Source organism: Pundamilia nyererei, unplaced genomic scaffold (genome assembly GCF_000239375.1).
Source record: "Pundamilia nyererei isolate P.nyererei 1_Seehausen unplaced genomic scaffold, PunNye1.0 scaffold00008, whole genome shotgun sequence".
Lineage (NCBI taxonomy): Eukaryota > Metazoa > Chordata > Actinopteri > Cichliformes > Cichlidae > Pundamilia > Pundamilia nyererei.
Genome location: NW_005187409.1, coordinates 7,159,087 through 7,181,229, shown reverse-complemented (window position 1 = coordinate 7,181,229; position 22,143 = coordinate 7,159,087). Strand labels below are relative to the sequence as shown.

The window sequence follows — 22,143 nt, the reverse complement described above, 5'->3', positions numbered from 1 at the left end:
TACGTGGAGGTCCTGGGAGGAGACATGCTGTCTCAGAGTCAGTCCTTCAGGTCCTGTATGTCTCCAATGTCAGAGTACAGCGATTTCACTCTGATTAAACCCAGCAGCACCACAGACTTTAAGGAGGTGATTAGTGTCCTGGATGCTTCTTTACCTGACAGCACCTGGACCTTTGAGAGCCAGCAGGTGAGAACAAAATCCAAAGGGAACTCAGTAAAATTATATCCCTAACCCTGAATTTAAAATTAACGTATCCTGATTTTTTTTATCCTGATTTTCATTTTGCAGTTCCTTGCTTATGTCTAGCAATGAGTGTAGTGCAACAAGTTCTCCTGCTCGCAGTTTTTTGTTTCTACACTTTCTTGTTTGATTATCACTATGGAATGTAGTAACTTTAACAAATCCGGGTATATATTTAATTAAGGGATAATATACATAATCGCTTTCACTCTCTCTACCATGCACTGCGTGTTTGTTTGTGTGGTACTACTATAATGGTAAAAGTAAAATTTTACCACTACTATTGGTTTCAATTTATTATTGCATATCTTTTCTTTTTTTTTCAAAAAATGTTATCAGTTTCATGTTTTTTCTTACTTTAAAAAGACACTAGTTTTCATAGAATTAAGGCAAACTTACAATTCAGTTGCAACAATTATTTTAATTCACTCTTAATATATATTAGCGTTTTCAATAAGTATAATCAGTTATTAGTTTTCGGTCTTTATGTTAATGAGGCGTATCAACTATAGAAATCCCCTCTAATTCAAATTGCCAGGATCTTCAAAATGCCTGCCGTGTGTCGTTTTATAGTTTAAAAAATGTGTATTTATTTTATTTTATTTTTATTTGTCTAGAATTACTGAGCTTTACAATGAAGCCTGTTTTTAACCTTTAATCTTCTTCTGATAAACGGTATTGTTTGCCCTCAGGGGAAAATCCGGTTTGGAAACCACGCCCCCATGCGGGCGCAAATAGCATTGCGTTATATGACATAAGGCTGATACCCCACTGTTTTGACAATGAGAACTATCAAAGAAAACCACGTGGGTGGGGGGTTCTATATAAAGATGACTTATCCTTTGCATTTATGGCTTCGATCTCCGTTATAGGTTTTAACAGACTCTTGGCGTGCTGTGTTATTTGTCTTTCGGTGTAATCTCAAACTTTTGAAACCAATTTTTTTTTTCGAGTTGATACTCGTATGTGGAAGTGAAGTCACTAAAAAGTTTTCGGTGCGTGTGTGAGAGAGAGATGACAACACTGATCCAACCCTGTCTTCCAATGAGAGGGAAGGCCTGAGTTGCCTCTCTCCGCCCATGAGGGGAATCAGGCGGAGGAGACACAAGCAGAGAGTGGAGGCAGAAAAAAACTTTGAGTTTTCGCTCTCGTTTATTTTTTCTTTTTTTTCTTTAAAGACGGCCGTCATGGTCACATCAAAACATCCCATCGCCCTTTTTCTAAAATGGAAATGTTTAGGAGTGTGGACGTCGCGTTTTAATTCTATCATGGATACGCTACAGTGAAAGAAGTTAGAAACGTTGCCGTTCCCTGATCCTCGGAGCGCAGTACAATGGACTCCGCGCAGACAAAGTACTCGGGAGGAGGGAGGCTGTGGAGGGTTTACTTTTATCTAGCATGGGTCTCCTGTGCGTCCGCTCAGCTCAGCTATTCCGTATCGGAGGAACTAAATCCAGGCTCTGTCGTGGGGAATATCGCTAAAGACTTGACTCTCACTGCTCAGCGGATTGTTCAGAGGAGGCTGCGGGTGGTCTCCGAATCATCAGTGCAGTACTTTGAGGTGAAGCAGACGACTGGCGATTTGATTATTAAACAAAAAATTGACAGAGAGAATCTGTGCGATTTAAGTTCAGCGTGTTCACTACACCTTCAAATACTTATGGATGATCCTTTAGAGATCCATCGCGTCGTGGTGAACGTTCTGGATGTGAATGACAATGCGCCGCAGTTTTCAACCACTAACATTTCTTTGGAGATTTCTGAGGCAGCCGCACCTGGCACACAATTTCGTTTGGAGAGCGCGCACGACCCTGACGTGGGTACCAATTCGTTACGCACGTATCATCTCGCATCAAATGACTTCTTTACTTTGAATGTGGAAACTAAAAGTGACGGCCGCAAGTTTCCAGAGCTAGTGGTGGATAAAGCTTTGGACAGAGAGAGGCAGGCCTCGTTTCGCCTGCTGCTCACTGCTGTGGATGGGGGTCAGCCAGAGAAATCTGGCTCAACACTTCTGCTCATTGACATTCTGGATGTAAATGACAATGCGCCCGTCTTTGACGAACCTGTAAAGAAAGTTACATTATTAGAAAATGCTGCACTGGGCACTTTAGTAACGAAAGTAAACGCCACAGACGCCGATTCGGGTAGCAACGGGGACATATCGTATCTTTTTAGTAAATACACACCACAGCATGTTCTCAATCTATTCACTGTGGATTCTAAAAGCGGGGAAATCCGTGTAAAGGGTGTTGTGGATTATGAGGAGATGAATGCATATCACATAACAGTGCAGGCCAGAGATGGTGGCTCTCCCGCTATGGAGGGCTCCTGTAACGTCATTGTGACCATCACTGACGTGAATGACAACGCACCAGAGGTGAAACTGGTGTCACTGACTGAGTCTATCAGAGAGGACTCAGCACCGGGGACCGCTATAGCGTTCATAAACACACGGGACCCAGACCCTGGTCTGAATGGAAATGTTAAGCTGACTATCACGCCAGGTTTACCATTCAAACTCATGTCAACTTTTGACATGAGTTACCGCCTGGTCACAGCTGGCAACCTGGACCGTGAGACTGTCCCAGAGTACTCAGTTATCATCAAGGCCACTGATGCTGGTTCCCCTCCCCTTTCATCACAAATCAACTTTGTGGTGAAGGTGTCTGATGTAAATGACAATGCCCCCACTTTCTCTCAGCCTTCATACTCTGTGGACATCTCAGAAAACAACGCTCCCAGTTCTCCCATCGCTGTCGTTTCTGCCACTGACCCAGACCTTGGTGAAAATGCACACGTCTCTTATTCAATCCTTACAAGCATGGTGCAGGGCTCACCCATATCTTCTTATGTCTACATCAACCCGAAGAGCGGTCACATTTACAGCATGCGCTCTCTGGATCATGAACAGCTTAAAGCTTTCCGTATTGAGGTGCAGGCTGAGGATGCTGGAGTGCCCGCACGGACATCCAACGTCACTGTGCATGTGTTTGTTGTGGATGTGAATGACAATGCACCAGTGATTGTACACCCCTCCTACTCAAAAGACAAAAGATTAGAGTTCACTGTGGCCCCATCTGCCAGTCCAGGGCACCTTATAAATAAACTGGTCGCAGTGGATGCAGACAGTGGGCACAATGCTTGGTTGTTTTACTCAATTGCTCCTGGACCAAATGCTGGTATGTTCCGTATTGGGGCACACACTGGGGACCTCCGCACAGCTCGAAAGTGGGACGAGGAGGAAAGTGGTTCAACTTATGACATTGTGGTCATGATTCAGGATAATGGCGACCCACCCAAGTCCACTTCTGTGAATGTTACAATAACTGTGGATGAGAAGGCACCAGCCAACGATGCTCCGATTATTCCTCACCACATACCTTTCTACCAACGCAATGGGATGCCAGATATCACTTTGTACCTTATCATCTCTCTAGCCTGTGTGTCAGCGGTGTCCTTTATCACATTTGTTGTTCTCATGGTGCGCTGCCTGAGACACCGTGGCCCAGGGCTGGGAGGCTCTGAATGCTGCTGCTATGGTCACCACAGGTCCAGCCGCTACCATCAGAGGCCTAGCAAGGACCTCCACCTGCAGCTCAATACTGATGGACCCATACGATATATGGAGGTTGTGGGAGGTCCCCAAGAGCCACATACACGGACCTATAGGCCCTGCTACTCCACTATATCTAGCCGAAGTGACTTTGTATTTATGAAATCACCCATGCTGAGTCACAACAACACACTCAACATGACGCTCAGCAAGAAGTACCTTATGAACTCAGCCAGTGAGGTGAGAGATTAAGTGGGAGAGTGAGCATATATACTTTTCACTATTAACATTAGACTTGTGGAAATGCATAAACATCCTAAAATACGTCTCTGTTTTGTTATGCACTGAAAACTTCCCCAGTGACTTGCTGTATTTTATCTTTTACTCCATTTGTTTTGTTTTACCCAGAGGACCAGTCTCTCTCTACACGGTGACAGGGCTCTGAGAGTGCTATTGTTCTGTTAGATAGGTTTGTGAAGAGTGAAAAAACATCTTAATATTTAATCTGACCCAAGGGCAAATGTGGTTACTATCTCTGGCTTGAAGCATTTTAAGTGACAGAGAATGCTGCTATTTATGAAGAATAAAGCTGCAGTTATAAAGGAAAAAGAAGCTAGCTGGAATAGCAAAACAGGGGGAAAGGGGTAAAACATAAGTGCTGTTAACAGATGGAGGGGAGGAGACAACCAGATGAAGATGGGTACTGCAGAGTTGGCTCAGTGAAATGGCTGGAAGATAGAGGGGAACAGGATGACAGAGAGAGAGATGGGGGTGACGGAGGAAAAGAGCCAGGAAAGAAAATGGTAAGATGGGTGGAGGGAGAGAGCCAAAGAATAAAGCAGTAGCTGAAAAACAGGAATTTGTGGGGTCAGTGGCCTGAACCCTGACTTCCTGTTGTCCTCTGAACCTTTGATTGGTTCCATGACTCAGCATCACATGAGGTCGCTCTTAGTGATCAGTGGGGAATTCAGTAGAAAAAAAATTGAACGTTTTGTTTTTCATCTTTAATCAATTTATCCTCAGTATTCCTCATCTGGCATTTCACATCTACGTGAGGTTGCTCTGTTATTTTGATAATGATTTTTACCCTTGACTCTATTTTTAAAAAAAAAATTTAAACCCTCATATTTCTACCAACTCTGTTTTATAAAGACTCTGCACAGAATTAGGTTGTCCCTGAGGTCAGCAGCGTACCATCTGTCTCTCTACTCTGGTGACACGTGTGCAACAAGGACAGCAGAGCAAAAGAGATAGAGGGACTGATAACTGGAAAGGAGGGATGGCTTTATGCATGTGTGGCACAGTGACAGACGGCACAGGCTATAAAGCTTTAGAGTACCACTACGGGTGTTTGCGTGCCTGCATGCATGAGATTGTGTGTAAAAGGCATCAGGCAGGAGGAGCCCTGGGGCCTTAGATCCTTCCCACTGCCCCTCTTTGTATCCTTTATTCATTTGCAGTGTGCTCTCTTGGCAAACTCTCTTCAATAACATGCTTTCACATAAGACTTGGGTTAAAATTACAGTATATTAAAGGATGTGAAGCATTTTGACTCACTGCAAAGTCATAACCCACCTTTTCCCTTTTTTTTTTTTGTTTCTCATTTGCATCAAGATCTGAATGTTACCGTTTAGTATTTCAGTCTTTAAGCTTGTGTGAGTTCATAAAGGTTGGCACAAAGTTAGTCCAAGTGTTTTTTTGTAAATATGCTTTTTTTTATGGATGACAGAGCTGTGCATGGGACATGCTGGTTCATGCGGTTCAGTAAAACTGTCCTCAGAGGTTATGATTAGTTGAGTCATGATGTTTGTTTAAAGGAGCGGAATATCATAGTCAAACACTACTCATTGTGATCCTTTCTTGTGACGGTGCAAATTAAAACAGTATTGAAGTCGGCAGTTTAGATTTGAATACCATGATTTTGACCTTCCTGTTCCTAAATCCAGTTCTCTTTATATTTTTGAGCTTTTATGCACATTACTGCGAGGTAGCTAAGGAATCCAGCCAGGTTCTAATTCACCTGGAGATCCTTCAAAGCTCTTTGGTTCAACTCAGAGATGTAAGGGAAGTACATTGAGCCATTTTTAAATCTTCCAGGTTTAATATGATCGTCTTTCTGTGGGATGAGAAGTCGGGCCCACAGAGCTGTAATCTGTCTCTTCATTGGCAGCATGTCTGGATAGTCTGTCTGACCTTCTCTCTCTCTCTCTCTCTCCATGCTTACGTTTAGCTTGCTCTCAAAAAAAGAAAAACAGCTTGTGAATTTTTAATAACCTCATTCATATTTCTTTAGTGACCGACTCATTAAAGAGAACAAATCATAAAGAAACAAGCACAGCTAAAGCTCCTCAGATAATTGCAGATTAAGTCAATTAGATTTTGTCTCTGTAAGCCGGTAATAGGTTTTACTATTGGGATTTGTTTTACCTAGAAACTGTTGTTGATGTAACCACCTTAATTTAAAACCTCGGCAACACACATCGGTTTGTTGAACGTCTTCAGTTTTACTCAAGCAGATAAGCATTGGAGATTTATAAAATAGCCTAGTTTTATCTGTCTGCTTACACCCGGCTTTCCATAAGGAAGCATACAGGAAGATATTCCAGTACAGTCTGTTATTCTTCTTTCCACATGCCTGCATTTGGATTTAACCTTGAAAACGATCAGTGTTTGTCTGTGAAAGTGTGTGGTGAGAACAACTCACGCAGCTGGAATGCTGGGTCTCTTTCTCTGTGGATGTTTGCTTCCCCTCACTGCTGATATTTTTTTTCTCCCTACAACCCAGACAGATTTACATGCCCACGCACACATACACATCTCTGTGTCCAATTTTAGACTTTAACCATCAACCGAGCTCTGCCGTGAAGGAGGATGAGAGTTCATTTTTCACCCTCCCTCTCATCTTCACCCATTAAAAACATTTCACACTGTAATAAAAAGCTTGCGAGTTGTTACGAGGAATAACCAAGCAACCGTGTCTGTAACGGACCTTGTTTTTCTCTTCCGGAGAGCTGACTTGTATTCAACATGAAAACAACACTGAAACTGAATCCACCGACAGCTATTTTCACTCAACGCTACATGCATTATGGGCTTGTTCAGCAACTGTACTACTGCTTCCATTACTTCTTCAGCATGCATACTCAACTCTGTTGGGAGTATCTTCAGGTCCTGCGGTTAAATTCACTTGTTTTGTCTTCAGGCTGTTTCAACAAACTGTATTTCCCTGTTTGGTCCTGTGTGGTCACTAACCTTTATTCCTTTATTTACCTGTATTCTAACAGATTCTCAGTCAATACTGCTCCTTGCGTGTAGCTGTCTTTCACTTTTCTCTGCTGCTCTCTTGCTTCTTTCCATCATTCCCTTGGGTAGAACAGCTCTTTTAATAATGCAGCACATCATTCTGTTGGCCTCTCTCTACAGGGAGCTCTTGTGTCGATTAGGCAGCAGAATCTGGAGCCAAGCCACGGGTCTATTCACCGCATCACTGCACAACAAGAGAGTCAGAGAGAGTGAGGGAGGGAAAGAGCTAGAGAGAGACATGGTGGCATGGCCCGTGAGGTAGAGATGGACAAAACCGCAAAGGGGTTGAAGACATTAATAGACAGCAGAAGCATGCAGAGATGGGAGAGGCTTTTATCACTGCTTCTAAGTTTTGGTATCCAACTTCTTTTGTCCTCTGACTCTTTAAAGGAGATTTTTATAAGAAGCAGTGTGGGAAGCTAATCAGTCTGTCTGTGTGTCTCCTAAAATTCTTGTCAGTGTCATAGTTTTGGTTTGCCTTCATTTTTCCACTCATGAGCTGGCAAGCTCAGTATTTTAGACACATCTCTATGTGTACTGTCATCCACTGAAATAATCCTTTCAGATGCAAGTCATTTGGACGTCCAGTTCAGCTTCTGGCCGCTTTGGTGCAAAGCCGATTGCCCACTTAAATTATCACGTTCTCTTTTTGATGATGTCAGTCTTTTGATTTTAGTTTTGAGGGTTTTCTTTTTTCCTTTTTTTTTAAGCAGGCCTGTAGTTTTTGTGTATGTGTGCGTGCTCAGTTTATGCCCCACAGTGTTTGGGACAACATGGATGCCTGAAGGTACAGTTATTCGTGGCCATCTGTAATGCTTTGATGAGCCTCAGTGAAAAACTGTAAAGACAAATGATACACACAGGCATACATCGTCATTGCACACATCTCAACTACAAACCAAATACATAAAAACACTAAACTGCACCTTAGAAACATCTTGCTGTTGTTGCGATGAAACATATATTTCATACTGCATCTTCTGTTCTCTTCACAGCAAAAGCCTCCCAACAATGACTGGCGCTTCACACAGGGACAAAGACCCGGACCTAGCGGGTGAGTTAGCAGAGTAACACATTGATTCAGCTGAAATACGCAGTAATATCTAGATCATGTTATTGCTTTTCAAGGGGAAAAAGAGTCAAAGGGGTGAGGGATTTTTTTTTTTAAAAAGGGGGGGATGGTAGTGAGCGCTGTAACCATAATAATTTGCTACCTGCAGTGTGCCATCTGATTTTAAAATACAGATGGCATCACAAGCAAACATTTTTATGTGACTTCAAATTTTATTCCAGTGGTGATGAGTTTCTTGTTTCACCTGATTGCATGATTCTGCTCAGTAAGGTTGTGAAAAGCATCTCTGCCTGTTTCCAGGCTGCTTTATAAAATGGCTGCTGCAGCTTCCACTCCCCCTCCCCCTCCCCTGCTGTTCCTTTCCTCTCTGCGCTCCCTGAGCCTGTGCGCCATCGCTCAGTACTACTGATGAGGAACAGTGACCAGAGCAAGCGGGGGGGGATGGGATAGTGGATTTATCTTTATTGCTCTCTCCATTTTTTCCTGCCACGTCACTTGAAAACACGTTTTCTTGACATCAGTTACTTGCCTTATTAAATGTCAGTTGTGTTGTTTAGTTTATATTCTGTGTTGATTGCTTTGTCACTGATATTTGCCCATGTAGTGTACGCAGTTGTGATTGTGCAACAGATCTTATGAGTCGAGGTTTGTCCCTGAAACACACAGGCAATGTTAGGCACAAACACAGGTTACTGCACTTTTAGAAACTATGTCATTCACATCCTGTTTTTGAAAAGTATGTGGCTGACTCAGCATTTTCCAAACAAGATCTAAAGCATATACAAATACACAGTAGTTCTTTTCAGGGTGTATAACTTGTTGTGTTTTTAGTCCCCACATGCCGTACGGTACACACATACGATGGACGCCGAAGAATGGGACAAGGTACCGATTTAGACGTAGGCCCTGTATGGTCACTTTATGTCCTCAGCAGCTGATCAGGGATCGCATTTGCCGCCGTTCAGTGAAAGAGGAACTTGGTCAGCTGATAAGGGCAGGGAGTGACTCAAATCTTTTAGTTAGTGCACTGCAGTTGAGTGCTGTGCTGTGTGTAGCTGTACCTAACCCATAGCTTCTGTTAGTCTCCCCGAAAGTTTGATGGGATTTGTTGATCGATGTGCATAGGCCACAATGCCTGCTGTGGCGTAGAAAGGATTGTGACACTTTTTTTCAGTTTGTGTGCAGTGTTTTGTAGATTTGCTATGCCTTGTATGTGTGCTATACATATAGTCGTTATAGTCTGAGAGCTCTTCTTTTTCTCTCCTTTGAGATTTGCCTACCATACAGTGTTGCCTTTGATGTATGTCTGTGATGGTTGTAGCTTAACACCACCACATGCAGCTTTTTCATGTGACTTATAAACCAGAGGACAATGACAACGTCTGTGTCATGACTGATAGTTTAAAATGCCTGTTAGAGGTTGAGATGTTCCTAGATGGAGTAATCGGGAGTCTGTTTTAAGCACTAGAGGTTAACATGCAGATATAATAGATGTCAGCATGTACACCATGTGACCAGAGGAATGGGTTTAAATTATAAAATATAGCCTGTGATAGGGCAAAAGGAAAAAACTTAAGACACAGTGGAATGAATGGTTAAATAGAGTGGCATTTGAATTCTGTGTGAAATCAAAACATTAACCACTGATTCTGTGCTTCATTGGTTGGAGGGGATTAAAAAGAAGCAAAGAGCTGCAGGAGTTTTTTTTTAATTTTTTTATTTTTTACCTTTTCCTACTGTGGCTTTAATTTCTTGAAGGTTCCCTGAAAAGCGACAAGTAAAGGCATCTATTAAGATGAAACATATCATGTAAGGAAACCGAAGGAGAATGATAGCCCAGACTGGCCAACTGAGGACATCATTCTGGACCACAATGTACAACTTTGCCCACAGGAAGTGATAATCCTGACCACAGGAAACACTTAACTCAACTAGAGGATATGATAAGAAAAATAATGCTAATTTAGCATGAAGGGGCACAAAATGGCTGCTTCTGGCCTTACCGAGGGTGCTCCTCTCCAGTCTGTTTCTCATTGGCTGCTTGGCACAAGACATACATGTTTCTCTTCCTCGGTCTCTTTCTGGCACTGAGCTGAAAACCACTTCAGTGTTTTGGCAGTGCAGTCTGGCAACCTGCGCTTAATCAGAGCCAAGCTTTTGTGTTCAAACTCCTTTTTCACTTTTTCTCTTAATGTGTCTTTTACTTTCTCTTTATTCCCCAGATCAGGGCAATTTGTCTGATTGCTTTTTTAGTTGGTTTTAAGTAGAAAGGAGCTTTCTTGTTTACATCCTATGCATTTAACACACTGTCTATTGTGCAGAAGTTTTAGATAAGCTGCAAATCCTTAAATATATTTACTTTTCATAAAAAGGAACCCAAACATTAAAAAAATCATTTGGCATAATCATCCTTTAAAATAACACCAGTCCTGCTAAGTGCAAACATCTTGGCTATCTCATTTTCTTCTGGCCAGACCGATTTGGTGTTCATGGCTGTGTGGGGGCCATAGCATCCTTTGCATTACTGTAAACAGTTTTTTATGACTCTGGTTATTGCTTTGAGGTTAATATTATGCTGTAGGATGAGCCTACAACTCTGTTCTTTCATGCATAAAAAGTTAAACTTAAAAGTTTAACCATCTTGAGTACTATAAACCATCTTGTGTGCTATAACGCTGTACAGACTGTCTTGCCTTGCTCCTTTATTTCTAAAATCTTTGTATTAGGAAAGTAGCACACAGTTTCACTGTGTCACTGTCATTTCCAGCTGCACATACCAACAGAATCGTTTACCCATGGCCTCCACTGAGTGTCCTGAGGGGTTTTATTAGCCCATACAGTCAAAAAGCCTTTGTTTCAACACTCTGACCCACTGTTTACATGGCTGAGAGTAGTTAAATGTTACTTTTTTTTAATGTAGTGCTGGTGATGAATTAGCCATACTACTGCTATAATGGTTTTAAATGATGTTTGAGTCTCATGCAGGGCTTCTAATGAAGTGAAATGGCATTTATCTATATTTTATGATAGTTTACCAGTAGCATGAAGATAGCACACTGTTGTTTTTTGACACTAAAAATCTAAAATTGGGGGTTTATTAGCACTTTGGGAACAGACTCAAACATTGTGACCTAGTTCTCAGTTGCAGAGTTTGTGTTGCCGTGTTACATGCATGGGAATAGAAATAAGTAGGTGAGCATACTCAAAGCATACAAGTCTGCTTTCTCCGCTGTTACCCCCACATGCAAATTACAGTATTTAAATAAACCAGCCTTTGAACATGAAGCCCGTCCAGATGGAAATGTTCAGCGCTCACTGAGCGCTGCATGTGCGACTATGCAGACAGCTATTTCCTTTAAAGGTGGGATCATTAAATACGTTTAATCAGATTTACTAGACGGCGCATTGCTCAGGGTCATACTGGCGAGTGTGTGACCGCTGTACAATTAATGTGTGAACACACTTGCTACCATGTGTGTGTCCAGCAGCATTTGCACATGCCTTTACAATAATCTGTTTAAGCGTGAGTGTGTGTGTGTGTGTGTGTGAGAGACACACTCTGTTTTGCGTACTATACATCCCGTATTATTCTCCTCAGGCTGTGTATTTCACCATCAGCTGCTCTGCTTTACATCATCCTGTCAAGCTAAACACACATAGATCCACTGTAGAGGAGAGTTTATTTACATGTGTTTTTTCCCGATTTTTTTTTTCCACAGGGCAACTGGAGGACCTGAGGTTGCCATGGGAACTGGCCCCTGGCCCCAGCCCCCTACTGAAGCTGAGCAGCTCCAAGCCCTGATGGCTGCAGCCAACGGTGGGTCCTATACCTCGTCACCTCTTTCGTCCCTCCTATGAGTTCCACCATCTCTTTTCCAAACCTATTTATTGCTCTTCTTCTCATCAGGATGCGTGGGAAGTGGTGGTTTGTTTAGCTTCCTGTTTGGTTGGAGAGCAACAAGCCAGACTCAGTCATTGATAAAGCTCTGTCTGTCCATGCTGGCGTTTCCATTTAGTGGACGTGAACCTAGTATTACTACCCACAGTTTCCTTGATGTAGTAAAGCTGATTTGTTGAATATAATAACACAACAGTGAGACACGTTTCCACTGTACACACTTATCACATGTTTAATGTTTTACTATAAGCAGTAAGCTATAAGGGCTACTCGTACATTTATGTAACATTAAAGCCTATATGATTCCTATATGTTACAACACACATCCTCCCCCTTCTGTCCTGTCCCTTCTGTCCCTGCAGTGACGGCTTAGGCAGCACTGAGGTGAATTCACACAGTGACTCATCTTCAGGCTTTGTCATCGCATAGAGAAGTACGCAGAAAACAGCAGGATTACCAAGACCAAATGTAGCGTCAGGCAAACACAAATTATACAAAGATGGTGATGATGGAGAGACGAATGTGACGAGGTTTATTGGCAAACAGATTCAAGCCGTCACTTCCAGTGTTATTTCACCACCAATCTGTCCCCCCTTCTTGGACACTGGGAACTGGGCCCTGGTGTGTGACATTTTTTTTCCATCACTGGGAAATGGCGAGATGGTCATGTGGTGGTAACCTGCATGTTAGACAGAATGAACAATTTGAGCCATCAGGGAGGAAGGAACAAACTGAGCATGTGATAAATACTGAAGGTCATCTCTCCTTTGTGCTTAATGTCACTGTGCCGATAAACACAATGACAAACACGGAACAATTCATTTAATTAGCGCTCCACTTCAGAGGAGAAGGTAATAAAAAAGTGTTCTCTCTAATGACTTTAGCTCCAGCACAGTTAGAACTGCAAATGTCATGTGCATGTGTGTGTTTATGGAGGCTGAGATGAACTAGAGAATGGGGGAGGGAGGGTTTGTTCCCTGGCTCTGCAATGCAGGGGCTGTGGGAGAATTATGGGCTGAGCAGCTACGTCATGCGCGCTCACAAAAACAGGGCATGCCTGATTTTTTTTTTTTTTTTTTTATTTTAAGAAAAGGAACGCCAGATAAACAGAGGAATAAGACATTTTCAGCAACCATGTTGAACAAAAAAGGAAATCCTCTTCACTCTTTTGTTAATATTTCTTCTTGTTCATATCTTTACTTTTTAGGTTCACTTACAGTCTCTTTATGTTTTTGTTTGAACTAAACCTGATGTTCAGACTGAATTTCGTTTTAATCTCCTGTACAAAGTATTATAATTTCCTTTTATGTCCCATTTAATTTCACCTCTTCTGTTTATACTAGATATTCTTCCAAATGCTTTTCTAACAAGTTTCATCCCTCTGTCCTCTTCCCTCCTCACCCCTTGTCCCCCAACTTTGTCTCTCTTCCCCCTAGAAGTGAGTGAGGCTACAGCCACCCTCGGGCCCGGCACTATGGGCTTGAGCACCCGCTACAGCCCCCAGTTCACTCTGCAGCACGTGCCAGACTATCGTCAGAACGTCTACATCCCAGGCAGCACGGCCACCCTCACCTCAAACCCCCAGCAGCAGCAGGCCACGGCCCAGCAGGCCACCCAACAGGCACTGCCCCCTCCTCAGGCCTCAGCTCAACCAGAGCCCCCTAAGGCCGCCCAAACTCCAGCCTCCAAGAAGAAGTCCACCAAGAAGGAGAAGAAGTAGATGTGAATAGGTGAAGGAATGATCAACCTGGGCCTGATCTGATGAGAAATTAACCCTCCACACCCCACCATTAGATATCTTAAATATTGACAGCAAATCACTTGTGACCACATGGGCGATTTTGAAAGTTCTTTGAAAGTGTCTTGAATGCCTCAAAGAATCTGAATGTGTTGAAAGCTGTTAGTGTTTCTAACTTGTGCTGTGCTTAAGGTCTATTATTGTTCACATAACCGTTGTTGGTAGATATATTTGGCTGGGTGTGGGGGGTTACTGTCCCCCGCCCATATTTCTTTCTCTTTTTTTGGCAAAAATACAAAACAAAAACTTGGACAAAGAGATTCAGTGTAAGCAACCTTGCTGGGATGACAAGACTATACGCAGTGATGTATTCAGAAATGAAATGTTAATGTCTTTCACGTTGGATTTTTTCATGCACTTTCCATGAAGTGGAAAGTCAGCTGTTGTAAAGTACGTTAGTTGCCATCCATTAGATTGCTAATAGGGTCAGCATTGCTGGGTCTTAAAGCGTTAAGTCCTTTGACTTTAAGGCTGTTGTTTGACAAGTATTACAAACTCTTCTGCATGCTCATTAAGGTTCAAACCACATATACTAGTTTAGAATTGCAAACTATGCATTGCAAAAGCAGAGGAGGAGGACATCTTGAATCTATTATTGTCCCTCCAATCGCAGGTCAATATAATGCACATGTAGCATTTACTTGACGCAAAATGAAAATTACTTTTGTAATCGTAGTTTAAAAAAAAACCAGATTTTAATCTTCTGATATTTTTATGACCTGAGCATGCACCCAGAGGAAGGGCTGGCAAAAAGTGGGGGTTGCACGGCGCTGTGTCGTGGAGTCACGAGCCATGCTGTCCATATCAGTGGTACAGCAGCAGAGACTGGCTTCTTCTGCAACACCTCCAAGATGGGCACAGATATGTCTTGCTGCCCCGCACCCCCCTGCCCTCCCCTCCTCACACTCAGCTCGTGTCCCTCCCTCATTCACCACCCCCATATTGAGAGCCAAACAAAAAGAAATGCACTGTTAGTATTCTTAAGATGATGTAGGGGTTGTAATCACTTCAGTCTTTAGGGAAACATGTAGATGTGGTAAACTTAAGTGCTTAGGAGTTTCTAGACACCTTGCGGGCCTTTAGGGCCTCGATGGAGTATTTTCCTTCACCATCCTCAAGTGCTGAAGAAACGTCTTGATGTGGCACAGTATCATGTCTTTTCTTTGGGAGATAACGATTCGATAGCATAGAGAAAGTGTTTGTATAAGATATGAAGTTTTTACATTGCCGTCTATCCTTCTGTCAGACTCCTGGACACGTACAACAGCATGAAGAAAAAAAAAGGCAGCTTGCAGGGTGGGTTAGGGAGAGTGGAAGTGGTATGGTGAGAGGTAAGCAGACTGAGGTGGCACCATTGTATCGATCAGGGGGTGGTAAACATCCTTGGCTCTACCCACTGAATGTACAGAGGAACCACAGTTGACCTGCCCACCCCAGAAACTCTCTCAAATGCACTGACTGTAGTAGAGGTCAACAGAGCCAAGCGCAGTTGTCCCTGTTGGTGAGGAGATGCCACTCACAAGCCCTTTGAAATCTCTCTCTTCCATTGACACCAATGGGAAACCTCAACCTCTTCACCCCTCACCTCCTCCCCTCTACTCCCTAGTCCTGTGAGGCTCTTCCCCACTGTAAATAAACACGAGTCCTGTCGATGGTATGAGCCAGGTGTTTGTATAGTAGGGACCATGTCCAACATTTTCAAAATAAAAGTCCCTCTCCACAAGGCGTGGCTTACTACTGGAATGTGTTGCATTTTGTTTTTAAGAAAAAAAAATTAAGAAAACCACAGTTAAAAAAAACAATAATAAAAAAAAATTGAGATGTTCTTCAGCAGTTTGTGTTGCAATGTAGTAACTAAGCACCATGGAAGCCAACTAACACTTAAGTGTAAATAACTGATAAAGATAACTTTAGATAAGTAAAAGAAGTGACACACGTAGACTAGTTAACTTGTGGTATGTGTTGCGCATATTTTTGTGTTTATTTTCCCTCTACTATCTTTTATCACCCTGTAAAGATACAAAAGAAAAGAAAAAAAAATATGGAAAAGTTTCTATCCTTCTGTAACCTCTTAATGTTCTTTTGCGGTGATTTTATCTTGTGCATTTGTGAAAGAATGCCTCTCATTCTCTTTCTGTCCATATGAACAAATGATTATAAATATTATATATGTGTAAGTCCGTCCGCTGCTGAATTAATCCTACTCTATCCTGCTGTATTATCTTTCTTATCAAATGCTTAAACCCCACGCTATACCCCTGTGTTACTCTCTTATTTTTATGCTAATATTTATATTGCTGTTTTATTTTCTCTTGAACACTGACATTTCAAATAAAAAGATTCATTTTAAAATTACTTATGCGTGTGGTTTGTGTTAATGCTGCTATTTGTCATTTCTCTCACAGGCTGAGTGAGGTAACTCTGAGCATCATTACATTGTTAACAATATTAATCGCGCTCACTAAACAGTTTTAAATGCTTCTTGGAGTTTTAACCATGTGGCTGCAGCACTACTAATTAATCCCAGAAGCCTTTTGTCTTCTTTAATTTCAGATTTCTTTAAAAAGCAAACTACGAAGCTACAAATAATTTACAGGAACTAGGATGGCTTAATCAAAAACATGTTAAATTGATGATATAAGTTCTGATCCTTTTTCAATAGGACTCAGAACTACAGCTGCCAAAAAAGTATTCTTTGTTTAAAAAGAAAAAGCACGGCACAGCATATTAAGTCAGTAAAATTGATTTATTTTGCATCTTTCTAGAAAAGGATATGCTTCACAAGAACAATTAGTACGCCTATACAAATTAGTACTAAACTGCTCTTTAAAAGTTTCAATAGAGTCCATTGATCTCAAACGTAATGGTAATGGATTCCATTGTTTATTTTAGTTTTCGCTGTAGTATGAGGAACCACCAACAAGACCTGCATGTTACATATGGGTGCACGAGTTCACTATTGTAAGCTGACATTTGACCATGCAGAGCTCTAAAACTGATCACCAAGATCTCAAACTGAAGTCTGAACGTTATAATTAAAGCATGGTGGAAAGTAAAATAGTACTGAGGTCAAATGTAAGATAATCATAGAGCTTATTCTATAAACTGATTCCTTCTCCAACTCATTGATATTAGAGCTACACGCTTTTCTATCTTTCCTCTTGCAGAAGTTGGGGCCACCATAGGGAACATGCCTGCACATGCTCTTTGGGCCTTTCAATAGATCTTACACAATAACACATGACTCTATAAATAGCCCACAGGACGTCACTAAGCAAAACAAAAGGAGCAGCCCACTGCTGCAGATGTTGGGGGATGGAAGGAGGGACTGAGAAACTGGAGGGATAGAGAGGATGTGTCGGCCATGAATCAGGTCGTTATGCCTGCTGTTGTGGGTTTTCGGAGTCCAGGTTACTGCCTGAAGATTATGCAAGACCAGCGGCTACTGGAGCTATTTAATCATACCTGAAATGACAAAGAACAATCCAGTTTTTCCACACAACAGCATTCCACCATCAATCACTGCAGATTCACATACCCAAAATGGCCGTCTCCTCTTGCCACTTTCTTCTTGAGTTATATGGTTGCCACAGTAACCATCAGCCCTAGCGCTGGATGCTTTGCTCTGTTCAACACATCTTCATTACAGATATATCCAGTGGCCATTATTGGCTCTGCTCAGGGCCTGGCTGAGCTCAATGACCTGCGGAAAGATAAACATATTCAGCAATTAGTCAAACCTGGCAACCGACTGAGCCATATGTAGAGAACATGGCAGAGCTGATTGGAGAATATCCCACACACACAGACACAAGGAGATGAGTCAGAGGTAATAAGGCACTGTGGGTTTGTCCCCATTTGGAGAAATTAAATATGAGCTTCCATTTTAGAGCCTATTCTGGTTCTATCAATGAAAGGAAACTGAGGTGCTGTTCATATGGGTATATTATACATATACAAGTAGGACTTAAAATAGCTTTATAGTCTCTTTGTCAGCTGATGTTTGTCATCCTGTGACTCATACAGACTCCTGATGCCCTGACTGTCCCCATGTGTCACAAATTTCCCCAAGGGGAGACCCAACAGAATGAGGAGATTGTTCTTCTGTTGCCCCCTTTATGTCCCCTACCCCATCTCGCTTAATTGAGCACATTCCTACTGATTATACACACATAGAGATGCACAATAGTGTGACAAACAGGCAAAAAACTTCAAATCAGTGATGTATAGCAGTCGCAGACTAGAACCTGACAATGGGCAGCCTGTGTACGATAACAGCATTAGTGACACAGCCTGGACACAAACCAGAAGACCAGGCTTCGTCATATCCTCAGTGTGATACATGCACATGGAAGCAGAGATGTGGCAGCCCACAGAGACACTTACACACCCAGACATTCAAAACACACCCACGAGCACCCACGATAATTAAAATGTATTATAATTTGAGCTATAATTCACATCACACGCCTACATAAGAAAACGGAGGTTTCTCTCTTCCTCGTCAGTGTGGGAGCTGCCAGAAACTTCCCGCGCAAGGAAACAAGGATCTCATTTCAGGCCAAGGAAGACTTAATCAATGTGAAGAAAGAGCAGGATGTGACGTAATGGGTTGCTAGTGGCGGGACAGGAAGTTAGTTTCCGCGCCCGTTTACTGTTTTTTAACCTCACAGTAGTAAAATCAAAGGAAGGAGTTCCTCCCCCCCCATCCTCCTTCACTGGCTTCCTCTCTTCTTCCTTCCCTGCCCCCCCCCCCTTCCCCCCCTTTCTCACTCCAGCAGCTGTCTCTGCATATGTAGGGTCACCACATGTTGGAGAACAGAGGTCTGTTTTGTGGATATGCACACTGGAAGACTGAAAGGATAAAGCTTAATCTGGGTTTTTGTCGGGAATAACCCTGACATGAAATTATATATATATATGTATATGTATATGTGTGTGTGTGTGTGTGTATAAATTAACAACCACTCATCATAAGCAGAATCTAAATCCAGCAGGAACTGACTGACCTCCACTTTTATCAAGCAGGAATCTTGCAGTGCAGAGCCAGAGAAAGAGAGAAACTGCTGTTTTTAGGATGAACGTTCCTTATAAAAGATTAATTGACAGAGAAGAATGGAAAGTTAGTTTTCTGATGGCACTCTCCGCCAGCTCTAAAAATAACCCCTGAACAAAAGCGTCGGATAACACCAAATGATTTGTCACATATGAACACACACATATCCAAATGCTGCATTGCTCTTTAAAAATCATCTTTGTATCTCTGTAAAGACAAATATCCTGCTAATTTTCAAAAAGTCTGCTTTCATTTATTATTTCAGCAGAGAGGAATGTGTTCATAGGGCAGCGTTAACAGGGAATCTGCTGCTCTAAGGCAGAAAGAAGAAGGGGGGGTCATTGAGAAAGAGCATTGGAGCGCTGGAGCCTGAACGTTGCTAAGGCTAACACTATCCTGATTTAAAGAGACTCAGTAATGTTCTGGCTGCTGGCTTGACTAAATAACAGAGATGGAGCTGTAGCAATGTGGAGGAAGAATACAATGCTCCCTTTCAAAGCCGCAAACCCTTTTTCTCTTCATCTGAAAAGCCCCCTCTCTCCTCATCTCTCTCTCTCCCCTCATCTTCTTTGCCAAGTGTTCTTGCTCCTGTTTTCTCAGCTGGGAGGATGGAAATGAGACAGCGGGGAGACAGGAATTGAGAAGGGAAAGACAGACTGAGGGAAAGAGAAGGCTGACATTAGGCTGCTACAGACACAGGGTTAATTGCTTTGTAAGCCAGTGAAAGAGAAGAGTGAAAATATGAGGACTGCATCAAGTCAAAGGTCGCAGACAACATAAAATAAGAAAGTGCAGTTTGGTTTTAATTTCCCCAACAGAATGGAACAATGTGTGTGTTATTTTTTTAGGAGATCAAAAGCTTCCATCTGGTGTAAAGTGGTTTAAGGGCATCCTCTCCCCCCACCTTGTTTCTACACACTCTAATACCCACACACACACATACACACACTAAAAACACACATGCAACACTCTAGCATAACCCCAATCCCTTTTAACAACCATACACCCCATGAGCAGTCCTCCACCCCGCTCCCTATGCAGCTACCACACCCCCAGCACAGTGCAGAGGATCTAATCCATTGCCTCCACCAGCTGCGGTTGTCATGGTAACAGAAAATTCCAGATTTCCATGATGAAGGCTGGAACAGAGAGGAAACCAGAAAATAAAATGTTCAAGGATTCAACAAAGAACGCCAGTTTACTCTTTGTTGTTTTCGCGGGCGTGTGTGTATGTGTGTGCGTGTGCATTTGACACAGCTGCATGTGAAGGATGTTGTGTAGCATGTATTAGATTTTAGACATACCAGAACATTAACCGAGGAGGTTAAGTGTGTGTGTGGGAGAGAGGTGGGTCTGAAAGGTCGGACACGCTGTGAATGCGCAGCTCCTCCAGACATGCAGACATTGACACAGAGGCATGTCGACAACTCAGCACCATGGCGACAGGTGTTGCTGCGGAAATGGTGCAGCTGCTGCATGGATATTTCAGGCTAATAAGCGTGCATCATCAAGCAAGTCTCTACTTTCCCCCTCTCTCCCCACTGCACCGCTGTGTCCCCTAAACTGCCCCTGTGACTGATCCCCTTTCCAGTAGAGTCATGCAGTATTGTTTAGAAAATACATCCAATTAGGAGAGAATCTCGAGGTCTTCAGGGAGCATACACATCAACAAATTCATTACACGTGCTGACATAGCTTGCATAAAAAACACACAAAAAATAACTTGCTCAGTTCTTGAATTGCTGTTGGTAATAACAAGGTGTGAAACCAGATGGTTTCTGTCTAAAACTAACTGGGACACAAACCATGTGTCAAATTCACCCACTAATATCAAGCACCGGCTATCAGGTTGAATGCTTTCCCTTCTGGAAATCCCACAAGCATCTCCAGAATGAGTAGAAATGCAGCCACAGTCTTTAGACAGAAAGCCTACAATACATACACACAAACACACAGAAATTATGAGAATGTAGCATATTTGTGAAACCCCAAGGGAAAGCAAACTGGGCATCAACACTTGAAATCATCAACTGGGATCATGGGAATGTTTTAAGAGCCATATCTCACATTCTGACCGTCATCTAAATGTCACCAGTGTTGGTGGGACGCTCTGCTGTACGCCACGACCTCTGGGACAGGTGTTAAACCCATCAGCAGAGGAGGAAGCTGGGAACTTACTCTGGAAACATGGGAAATCAATTCAAATACAAGACATACCAGAGGTTCTAAGTGATCACTGTACCAGATAAAAATGTAGAAAAAAAGCCAAGCACATTCCTACAGAGGAAAAGTGCATTATCTGTTATAAAGATATATCAAAGGTGCCAGGAGAACCTCATAAAGGGAGATAAGAGCTAAAAGCCAGTGAAAATATTTGTTCTCTTGTCTTTGCTTTCTGATGCAGTGCAGTCAGACTGTGCACAATTAAACTTCCCCAAAATGGTTCACTGCCTCATTTAGAAATTTGCAGGAGTTGTGACTAGTTTGTTTGCATGGAGGTGTGTGTGCATCAACAGCAGGCAGAAAACAAACCTCTGAGAGGATTAATTAGAAAATACTGCAGGATGTTCTGGGAAACTAAGAGGAAGAAGACAGAGAAGGGGGGGCAAGTTCCAGTGCCCTAATTTACTGCTCTCATGATACGTCACTACCATCCCTCTCCCTCCCTTCCCCAGTCTCTTTGTTCTCTCCCCCGATCATATTCTCCACATTTTTAGCAACACACAAACCTAATTCATTTGGTCAAATTCTTTCAATGTTTCCCCATTATTTTTATCTCTATCATTGTCACTACATCCATTTTCGTTCTTTCTTTATTGCTAAAGCCAGATAACCAGACTCTCTGCCCTAGATAAAAATTGAGGTCTGTCAGTCTGCCTTTGTGACCCCGCCTGACGTCCATCCATCTATTCATCCATCCACTGCTTCCCTCCACTCCTCTCTTTCCATTTGAGATGGTAGTGGAAGTCCACAGAGTTCAGTTTGTGTCACTCGTCTGTCGGTGTCCATAAAGCTCAAATATTCATGCGCCCGTTCCGCGCCATGCAACAACAGATGATGTCGGAGTGCGAAAGACTCTCAGTTTCCATGGCAACCTCCAACATCCATTCCCCTCCTCCCCCTCCCCTCCGCATCCCCCTCCTCTCTCAACTCAGTTGGGTGGTAGCAAGGGATGGCGGCGGGGATGATTACCTCTCTGAGACCATGCAGCAAAGGGGGG

General features: G+C 42.6%; 2 protein-coding genes and 1 long non-coding RNA gene across 5 annotated transcripts in view; 2 read left to right on the top strand and 1 right to left on the bottom strand.

Annotated features, from left to right (window-relative positions):
- The window catches only part of LOC102194481 (protocadherin gamma-C4-like), a 3,484-nt gene extending 2,486 nt beyond the window's left edge, over positions 1–998 (top strand). The window contains exons 2-3 of the mRNA XM_013907743.1: positions 10–186; positions 933–998. Of these exons, the coding sequence (XP_013763197.1) occupies positions 10–186; positions 933–998 (243 nt within the window). The remainder of the gene's footprint in view (positions 1–9; positions 187–932) is intronic.
- Positions 999–1,119: 121 nt separating this feature from the next.
- LOC102208557 (protocadherin gamma-C5-like) lies at positions 1,120–15,610 on the top strand. 3 transcript variants are annotated; one of them, XM_013907832.1, is made up of 5 exons: positions 1,120–4,036; positions 8,095–8,153; positions 9,003–9,056; positions 11,891–11,988; positions 13,506–15,610. In XM_013907832.1, exons 1-5 carry the CDS (start codon positions 1,574–1,576, stop codon positions 13,787–13,789), a joined length of 2,958 nt encoding a protein of 985 aa, XP_013763286.1. In that variant the 5' UTR covers positions 1,120–1,573; the 3' UTR covers positions 13,790–15,610. The 3 variants fall into 3 exon arrangements, with proteins under 3 accessions (XP_013763286.1, XP_013763287.1, XP_005723254.1); XM_013907833.1 differs by having other exon boundaries at positions 1,201–4,036; positions 13,509–15,610; XM_005723197.2 differs by lacking the exon at positions 9,003–9,056 and having other exon boundaries at positions 1,205–4,036; positions 13,509–15,610.
- Positions 15,611–16,608: 998 nt separating this feature from the next.
- Positions 16,609–22,143, bottom strand: part of LOC102208373 (uncharacterized) — an 8,835-nt gene continuing 3,300 nt past the window's right edge. The window contains exons 2-3 of the long non-coding RNA XR_311459.1: positions 17,406–17,570; positions 16,609–17,332 (exon numbers count right to left, since the gene is read on the bottom strand). This is a non-coding gene — a long non-coding RNA (uncharacterized LOC102208373). The remainder of the gene's footprint in view (positions 17,333–17,405; positions 17,571–22,143) is intronic.